The sequence below is a fragment of the Acomys russatus genome, chromosome 15, assembly GCF_903995435.1.
Source record: "Acomys russatus chromosome 15, mAcoRus1.1, whole genome shotgun sequence".
In the NCBI taxonomy this organism is placed as follows: domain Eukaryota; kingdom Metazoa; phylum Chordata; class Mammalia; order Rodentia; family Muridae; genus Acomys; species Acomys russatus.
This window is the reverse complement of record NC_067151.1, coordinates 48,064,205-48,073,709: the sequence shown is the minus strand read 5'-3', so window position 1 is coordinate 48,073,709 and position 9,505 is coordinate 48,064,205. Positions and strand designations below refer to the sequence as shown.

General features: G+C 37.3%; 1 protein-coding gene across 1 annotated transcript in view; it reads left to right on the top strand.

The window, feature by feature from the left end:
- Positions 1-228: 228 nt before the first annotated feature.
- The window catches only part of Bche (butyrylcholinesterase), a 64,810-nt gene continuing 55,533 nt past the window's right edge, over positions 229-9,505 (top strand). The window contains exons 1-2 of the mRNA XM_051157302.1: positions 229-472; positions 5,918-7,446. Of these exons, the coding sequence (XP_051013259.1) occupies positions 359-472; positions 5,918-7,446 (1,643 nt within the window). The 5' untranslated portion in view covers positions 229-358. The remainder of the gene's footprint in view (positions 473-5,917; positions 7,447-9,505) is intronic.

Below are 9,505 nucleotides of genomic sequence, written 5' to 3'. Positions count from 1 at the left end.
ACCATTTTTAGAGACTGTCGATATATCTGATTCCAGTAACATTTCTATAAAATAATGTGTGCAGTGTCTAATACTGTAGAATTCTTACAAGGAAAAAGAACAAAACAAAGCAAAACTTTAAAGCGCTCCTGGACTTAATGAGCTGGCTCATTTTCTGTCACACAGGCGCCCCTCTGCCCTTCTTGTCTCCCCGCAGCCTGTCAGTGATGGCAGAGGAAGACCCGCAGCACTCCATGAAGGAGCTACCACTGCTTTCAAGCAAACAGATGTCAGCCAGAGAAGCCTGGCCAGCGGCAGATCGCCAGATCAAATTGCTGCTGCCAGCTCTCGCGAGCTTTGTCAGGAGGAGTTGACTGAAATGTCAGAGCCTTGCAATTCACAGGCGGGGCAGCCGCTGCATCCCGCGTTTCTCCGAAGTCTTCACAGGATTGCCACTTTTCAAACTTCGTCATCCTATTCTGCAGCGATTCAGGTGAGTTGCTCTGAATTTACACACCTTATGCAAAGGTTCCTTTCGAAACCTTCGGGCCAAGAAAGGAAGGAGACTTTTCCCACGTGTTTACAGAGCCCTTGCTATTCTTTTGAGAATAGTCCCTGACAAGGGAATGGGACAGAAGAGACAGGCTTGCTGGCACTGCATCGGAGCGTTCTAGAAACACAAATTCAATTCCTTTCTCTTTTGAGGACAAACTGAATTTGTTCAAATTTGAGTGAAGGGGCACAGCACCTGTGGAGTCTCTTATTTATTTATTTATTTCCTTTTGGGGAGACTTATTTTAGGCTAAGTTGCCCTTTACTATAGAGATTAATCAACCTCTTACCAACAGAAATACTGTTTGGACAACCTTGACCAGTTTTTAAATATCTTCTATTTCGCAATTACATGGATTAGTTTTTCTCTTATTACTTAACACATCACTTTTATCTAGCAGCATTTTCCCACCGAAACTTTCCCAACATCAGCTGGCAAGCAGAAATCAAATTTCCTTTTATGCCCAAGAAAATCTGCTTTCTAATTTAATCTACAAATATCCTAACATCCATTATTGGCCACTTTTGAATATTTTACCTGGAGTAAACTTTCTTATGCTACCATTATTTTCATTTTTATAGGAATAGTAAACAAATAGAGAGTTTTGCCTCATCCTAGAATCCTGGAAACCTGTCATTATTATTATGGTATCGGATTCTGTTCAGTCATTGACTATAAAATTTATGAGACCAAAGAAAATTGAAGTACAAACAAATCATTTTCTTAGATTTCTATCTGCTGTAATTTTTTTCAAAAGCAGGTATTTTGCATATGAAGAAATGTATTCCAATTAACAGGTGCAATGCTTCCTTAATATAGACTATAAAATATTTATGATAAATAGGACCACAATTTACTTTGATAAAATTTATGTTGTTTGAAGATAACAGGCTTTTAAAATTTTTGTAGGGAAAATACCATTGCCTTCAGGAGCTAAATAGCAAGATTTTAAAGGACACGCTTTGTTCACTTAGAATATTATTTTTGTTGATAAATAATATCCTGCATATTCAATTATTAGAAGATATCCAAAATCTTTACCATGTTATGTATTTACAAATTTATAAACCTTACAAGTTTTCCTCTATAAATATAGTGTTTTCTTTGATTGCTTGGTAAAGTGATAAAGCACTTTAAATTTCATCATTGTCTTTGCTTTGATGGTTTTCCAAAGTATGTTTGTTCTTACTGAAATTTACAGACTTGTTATCAAATTTGAAGGTCACAGCCTTTGCCATAAAGCAGGTTTGAGCACACAGGTACTTATGAAATCAATATAAAGAGCTAAACTAATACTGGAAGGCAGACAAGGGAGGTGTATTCAATGTGACTACACTGGGAAGAAGGACAAAGCTTTTCCTCCCATTATCCAACACAAGGGTTCTGAAGTGAGATTAAAATTTAAGTTGTGGCCCAAGAATGTGTCACTCAAGCAGTCCTGGTCAGGGTGTGGTCTCACCCAGCATTTACTCGTCCTTTTTTAGACTTCAGTCAAATTCTAGAAGATGGTCTCACAAGTTGTTAGAACTGTACGGAATTTCTTCCAAGAATGTAAGTTCCCAACTGGGCATAGTGGCGAATGCCTTTAGTCACAGCCCTTGGGAAGGCAGAGGCAGGCAGATTTCTATGAGCTCTAGGCCAGCCTGGTCTACAAAGTGAGTATAGGACAGCCAAGGCTACATGGAAAGCAATAAGTAAAAGTAAAATAAACTAAACAAACAATAAAAGTTCCCTTCTGATTGATGTATTTTTCATCTTGCAACATGCATTTTCTGGAGGAAATTCCCATTTCTTTGGGAATCCATTGTTTGGTCAGTATTATTGTCATATTGAGAGAACCAAGTGTCTCTTTAGAATTTCTTCATTTCTGCCAGGTAATTACACTACAGAAATGTAAGTAAAACAACGATAGTCAGTGAAAATTTTCCTTCAGTGAAAACCCAACAAATCTCATAATTTAATGTTTATTTTATTAATATAATCTGGGATTATACTGTGTGATTTTGGTCAAGAATTGATCTCAGGTTCTCAGAACTCATCTGTTATTTTCTAACTGTGTAGATGCCTTTACAGACACTCAAATTAAATGGACCAAGATACAGTCCATTTATTAACAGATTTCCTCAATTTTCTTCACTTAGCCTGTAACAAAAGAGTATTTGGTTGGGTATAGAGTCATAGCTGCTTTGTCCAAATAGTGCTTCAGTGCACTCCTAGGTTCTTCCAGCATTATGTAGAGAGCACTGCCCCACTGTTCTCTAAGAATCTTTATTTCCGAATAAGATCCACAGATTTCAGTTATATTATTAAAAGAGAAACACGATACCTTAGAATAGTATTGAGAAGCTTTTGAACTTTTTTTTTTCTATATTTAAGGCTGGTCCATTATTTTAAACATTTGACAAACAGATTATACAAACAAATGGTAACAAATATTTTTTGTATCACGATTTAATATACCCGTATCTGAAGGTATAATGATATTGGATATTTCCCCATAAAATTGTCTGGAGAATTTGATTTCAAATTTTAATGAAAAGTTTTTTAAAAAGGGAGATGATGTGCCTTTTTGTTTGTTTTTTTTTTTTTTTTTTTTAATTTTTTTTTTTATTTTATTAATTTATTCTTGTTACATCTCAATGTTTATCCCATCCCTTGTATCCTCCCATTCCTCCCCCCCCCATTTTCCCATTATTCCCCTCCCCTATGACTGTTCCTGAGGGGGATTACGTCCCCCTATATATTCTCATAGGGTATCATTTTATTTTAAAGGTTAGGATACTAAAAAGGTTTGTAAAATGTTGGAAGTAAAACTTGATAGCAGACAGCCTTTGTTTAATATGAATTGACTAACCTAAAACGTTCTTCTTTTTGTTTTTCACTTCTAGAACTTACTTACTTTCACTTTACAAGTAAAAACTCCCAATCTCTCTGAAATATTAACTGCTACTTCAAGGAGTGTGCTTATCTACCTTAAGATAGCTTTCTTCAGTGTGAATATGTGCCTTATTTTTATGATAAGCATGTGTTTCCGAGTTTAATTTTTAAACTCTTAGCAGTTGCCACTTGCACTGGAATATTTGAGAGGCAAAGGAGATTTATAGAATTTTTAAATTATAATTAAAAGAGAACTTGAGAGTACCATGGGGAAATTATGAAAATAATAGAACGATATTGATTTAAATACAACAAATGTATACTGTACTGAGTGTGGGAACATTTTCATTTAGGCATATTTTCATTTAACATTACAGATTTACCAATATGGAGTATAAGCGTTCCAGGCATGTAACATGTGGGAAGCATCCTTACATAATATGCTTGAGGCAGTTCTTTCTGTTACACTTAACATTGTATACAAGAAATCCTCATAGGTGTCAATATTGAGGTCATGATTCTAATTCATGTGAACAGTGCTCTGGAAATTTAAGATTCATTTGGAACAAAATAGATATTAAATCACAGACGAAAACATTAGATAAGTAGAGGCCATTTGGAAACACTGCAACTTTTTAAGTGCGATAGTAGTTGTTAGAGAACTTTATGAAATTGCCACAGTTGTTAATTACATGCTCAGCAAATACATGATGCAGGTAGTTAAACTTACTATATAAGACACTGTTGAAGAAATGTTTGTGTGTTTGTTCAGTTGTGCACCTGTGTTCATACATAGTGTGTTTCTATGTGCACATGTATGCTCAGCTATAATCACATGATGTGTGGAGGGCACAGGTTGCTGTCAAGTGTTTTCCTTTGATGGCTTTCCATTTTTCTTAAGAAAGTTCTCTGACAGACACACGGCTCTCAGATTTGGCTTGGTAGTCTGGACAGTAAGCCCCTCGGAACTCCTCCTGTGTCGGCCTCCTGTGTCACAGAGGGGTACCACCACACCTAGCTTTTTTTATGTAGGTGCTGGAGACCTGAACACAAGTCACGCCGGCTCCACCAGAACTTTAGCAACTGTGGCACCTTTGTAGCCTTTGATACGAAGTTTTAAGTTATCAAAAATTACTAGAAATTAAAATTACTAACAATTTAATTTTTAGAAGTAAGATAATATTTAAATAAAACCAAGGAAAACAACCCAGAACTTCTTTGCAGGGGACAAACAAGGAAACTCCACTACTCCACATACAGAATGGCAAGCTACCAGGAGTCCTAGGTGAATTTACTGGAAAGTTCCAGACCACACAGCTCTTGGATCTGGCTCTTGTAAAAGCTGATTTTGAAAGATAATCTCCTGTCCTAAACATACATTGCCTTAGTTACTGTCAGGTTACCAGAACATTTACATCAGTACTCCATGTAGTTTGATATTCATTAATTACAAATTAAACTGATTTTGAGTACAATACTTAAGCATCTCACTCAACAGTGTGTTTCAATAATACATATAATGGATCTTAGCATATACCTAATTGTATCAAAACAGAAGACATAAAAAGTATAAAATAAAACCTGTGACATGATTTTAAAACCTGAGCACATAGCTAGCATAACCACAGCAATCAACTTGTAGATAGATATTTGCATTTCTATCTTGGATAGCCATGGGTATTGATATAGTCATTAAGTGTGGGATTCAAAAGCAAATGTTGCGCATTGTGGTTATTTACATATTTTTTGGGATTTAATCACTACATATCCTTTGAGCAGTATCTTCCCCCAGATAAATTTCAGCTGGGTCTCTAACCAAGGAGACTGTGATTCAAGCAGAACACCCTGATCTTGATATAATATATTTCAGAGCACCTCCCTGAAGAATATCCAGAGCACATCTCAAGAAACCTGTGTTTTAATAATATCCTTTCTTAATGAAAACAGGCTTATTAATATTGATATTTATAAATAAATTGAAATTACTTAGTTTTTACTTAACATTCTATGAACAAATTGTTTTGATATTCTTTTATGAATAAGCTAAGATCGTATAGAAGAAATTTTTACTTTTTAAAAAAAGGACTATGAAAAGAATACGGAAGAAAGGAGGATGATATTTCAGAAAACATGTGTGCTTATATTTTCTCCTACAGTCATGTAGAAATTACTCCTGACATGTCCACCCCTAAATAATTCCAGATTTTGTATAAGTATTTATAGTGCATGATTATCGTTTGTGCCTGGAACAAAATACCTTTTTATAGTCCTGAAACTCCTTCAGATTCTTAAAAACGGTATTTCGAAGATAAGATCACTTACACATCCTTTGCTTTGTTTTTCTTCTTCTAAGTAGAAGCATCTCTCTTTTTTTTCTAGTACTTAAACATACCTTTGGTTTGGTGACAAATTTATTAGCTTTCATAAGATTAGGCTGAATAGGAAATACTATATTTCAGTGATTGTCATCATTGGACCGTATAACCTTTCTGTTTACTTTTTGCTTAGAAATCAACAAACATGCAGACCCAGCGTACCACCGTCACACAAATCCGGTGCCTCCTGTGGATTCCTCTGCTCTGCCTGCTTTTTGGGAAGGCGCACACCGAAGAAATCATAATTACAACCAAGGCTGGGAGAGTCCGAGGACTGAGCCTGTCGGTTCTCGGTGGCACAGTGACTGCCTTTCTCGGAATCCCCTATGCGCAGCCTCCTCTGGGTAGGCTAAGATTCAAAAAGCCACAGCCCTTAAACAAATGGTCTGACGTCCAGAATGCCACTAGATATGCAAATTCTTGTTATCAGAACATAGATCAAACTTTCCCGGGCTTCCAGGGGTCTGAAATGTGGAATCCCAACACGAACCTCAGTGAAGACTGCTTGTATCTGAATGTTTGGATTCCAGCACCTAAGCCCAAAAATGCCACTGTAATGGTATGGATCTATGGCGGTGGCTTTCAAACTGGGACATCCTCTCTACCTGTTTATGATGGGAAGTTTCTAGCTCGGGTCGAAAGAGTTATTGTAGTGTCAATGAACTATAGGGTAGGTGCCCTAGGATTCCTAGCTGTACCGGGAAATTCTGAGGCTCCGGGCAACGTGGGTTTATTTGATCAACAGCTGGCACTTCAGTGGGTCCAAAGAAATATAGCTGCTTTTGGAGGGAATCCTAAAAGTGTAACACTTTTTGGAGAAAGTGCTGGGGCAGCCTCGGTTAGCTTACATTTGCTTTGTCCCCAAAGCTACCCTTTGTTTACCAGAGCTATTCTGGAAAGTGGCTCCTCTAATGCCCCCTGGGCAGTAAAGACACCAGAGGAAGCCAGAAACCAAACCTTGACCTTAGCTAAATTTACTGGTTGCTCAACGGAGAACGAAGCAGACATGATTAAATGCCTGCAAAATAAAGATCCTCGGGAAATTCTTCTGAATGAAAAGTTCGTTCTCCCCTCTGATTCCCTTTTATCGATAAATTTCGGTCCTACGGTGGATGGTGATTTTCTCACTGATATGCCCCACGCATTGCTGCAGCTGGGGCAAATGAAAACAACTCAGATCTTAGTAGGCGTTAACAAGGACGAAGGGTCGGCTTTCTTAGTGTACCAAGCTCCTGGTTTCAGCAAAGACAACGACAGTCTCATTACTAGGAGGGAATTTCAAGAAGGTTTAAATGTGTATTTCCCAGAAGTGAGCAGCCTGGGAAAGGAAGCAATCCTTTTCTACTATGTGGACTGGTCAGGTGACCAGACACCAGAAGTCTACCGGGAAGCTTTGAATGACGTTATTGGAGATTATAACATCATATGCCCTGCATTGGAGTTTACCAAGAAATTTGCAGAACTTGAAAACAATGCCTTCTTCTACTCTTTCGAACACCGGTCCTCCAAACTCCCTTGGCCAGAATGGATGGGAGTAATGCATGGCTATGAAATTGAATTTGTCTTTGGTTTACCTCTGGAAAGAAGAGTTAATTATACGAGAGCTGAGGAAATTTTGAGTCGATCCATAATGAAACTCTGGGCAAACTTTGCAAAATATGGGTAAGTCCTGATTCCTCCAGCTGTTACCTGGTTTTTCTTTTGCTTAGCTTTGCTTGACCTCATCTGCGGAGTTCAATAAAAGCTTAGCAACCTTTCAAGCACTTCCTCTTTGTATGCAAGCTACCTTTGTGTCTCATTATGTGGTAAATTTCAGCTCTTTGTTTCTCAATTCTTTAGGAAAATTACCAGAGAATTTTTCTGTAAGCTACCTTCTGATTTCATTTCCCAAATGTTGCACAAATACTTTAATAGTATTAACTGAAGTTTGGAATAAAAAATACTTGTATCAGAACTTAGATAATGAAAATGGTTTTCAAACCACACGTTTACAAGGGTACCGGGTTAAAGACAGAGGAGGAGTATGTCTTCTCATTTTCTAAAGTCTGGAATAGAGAGATCTGGTCCCGGAGCAAACATGTCGCTGCTTAGGAATATGAGGGGTGCACAGATGAGATGTTTTCTACTCCATGCCCTTATTCCCAAAAATCACAGCACTCAGCATTTTCCCATTTTCTTCTAGGAGATTTTATCCATCCCTTTAGGTAACCCGCTTGACTTGACTTTTGTGGTCCTTCCTGTTTCCCTATTTTTCTGTTGGAAGAGTTTTGTAGTTGGCTTTCCTTTTATCTTTGTAATGTTGCCTGGGGTCTTACTAAAAACATAGGCCATTCCCTAATTGCCGATGGTTCCTCTGAGGCTTTTTCTACTGTATGATGAAGTTGATAATGTTCAATAGAATTCATACTTTGGATCTGTACCATTTTTTTGGCCCAGCAATGTGAGGAATGATAGTCTCTCAGGAAGTTAGACAGCGGTAGCAATGATGACACAGCTCCAGCCCACTTGCTGCATAGCAAAGCAAACAGCCAACACTCTTGGCATACTACCTTGCTAAGCTACAGTTTCCTTTAAGCCTATTTTCAGTATATCCTGTTTGCAATATATTTGTCAGAAGATTACTCCATCATAAACCAAGAAGCATATATAATCTCTTGGAATCCACCTTTCCTTTGCTTCTTCTATTTTTAAGATGGTCTTTCCCTATTTAGCCCACTCTAGCCTTCAACTTAAAATCCTCCTACTTAAATCTCAAAACTGCTGCCTTTACAGAGGTGTACCACTGTGCCTGGCTCTGGAATAAATTTTAAAATGTGTATTAATGTGTAAAGATAAAACTTTAGTTGCTGAAATGATAGATCCCAAACAATCATGTGTGTTGGTATGAATAATAAAAGTTGGGAATAGCAGAATATTTTTCAAGTGATAATCTGCACATGCTATAAACAGATGGATTTGTTAATACGATTAATACTTCACTAGTCTAAGTGAATATAAATAATAGTATAATTTCTGGTTTTCCTCTTTTATTATTTATTTAGAGTTAAGTATGTGTTGGTATGTGTGCATGTGTGTGGTGTGTATATAGTGTGTGTGTGTGTGTGTGTGCATCCATGTGTATACATGTGTGCATTTGTGGAGTTCTCAGAACAATTTACAAGAGTCAGTTCTCCATTTCACCATGTGAGTCATGGGGATGGAACTGAGACCACTAAGCTTGACTTCAGAGCCTTTTGCCTTCTAAGCCATCTGCCCATTTCTAGGTTTCATTTTTATCCTCAATTTAGACTTCCTCACATTCCATGGTGCTGTGCGTCATTCTACAATATGACCTATTAGTAATTATTCATCTCAGTACTACACCAATCTATATACTCTTTGCCAAATTAGAATCCCCCTGCTAAGCCTTAAAGGATTTCTACATTCTTCATTCTTGTTACCATGTGTGTTACCAACAGGATTGAGCTGCTTGCAAGTCATGTATTTTAGGAATGCCTAGGCTGGGAAGGTGCACTGTTCTATATGGCTGTGATCCTGCTTCTTCCAATTCCTCAAGGACATAAGTTCTATTTTTTGAAAGGTCCAGACTAAATATTCTGGTTCACATAGCATATTTTCACTTTCAAGAGCAATTGATCCAACATCTGTAACTCTCATAGAAGTCAATGACTTGTCTACATATGGCAATTATAAGAAAATCCTTCTGAATTATATTAAGTTA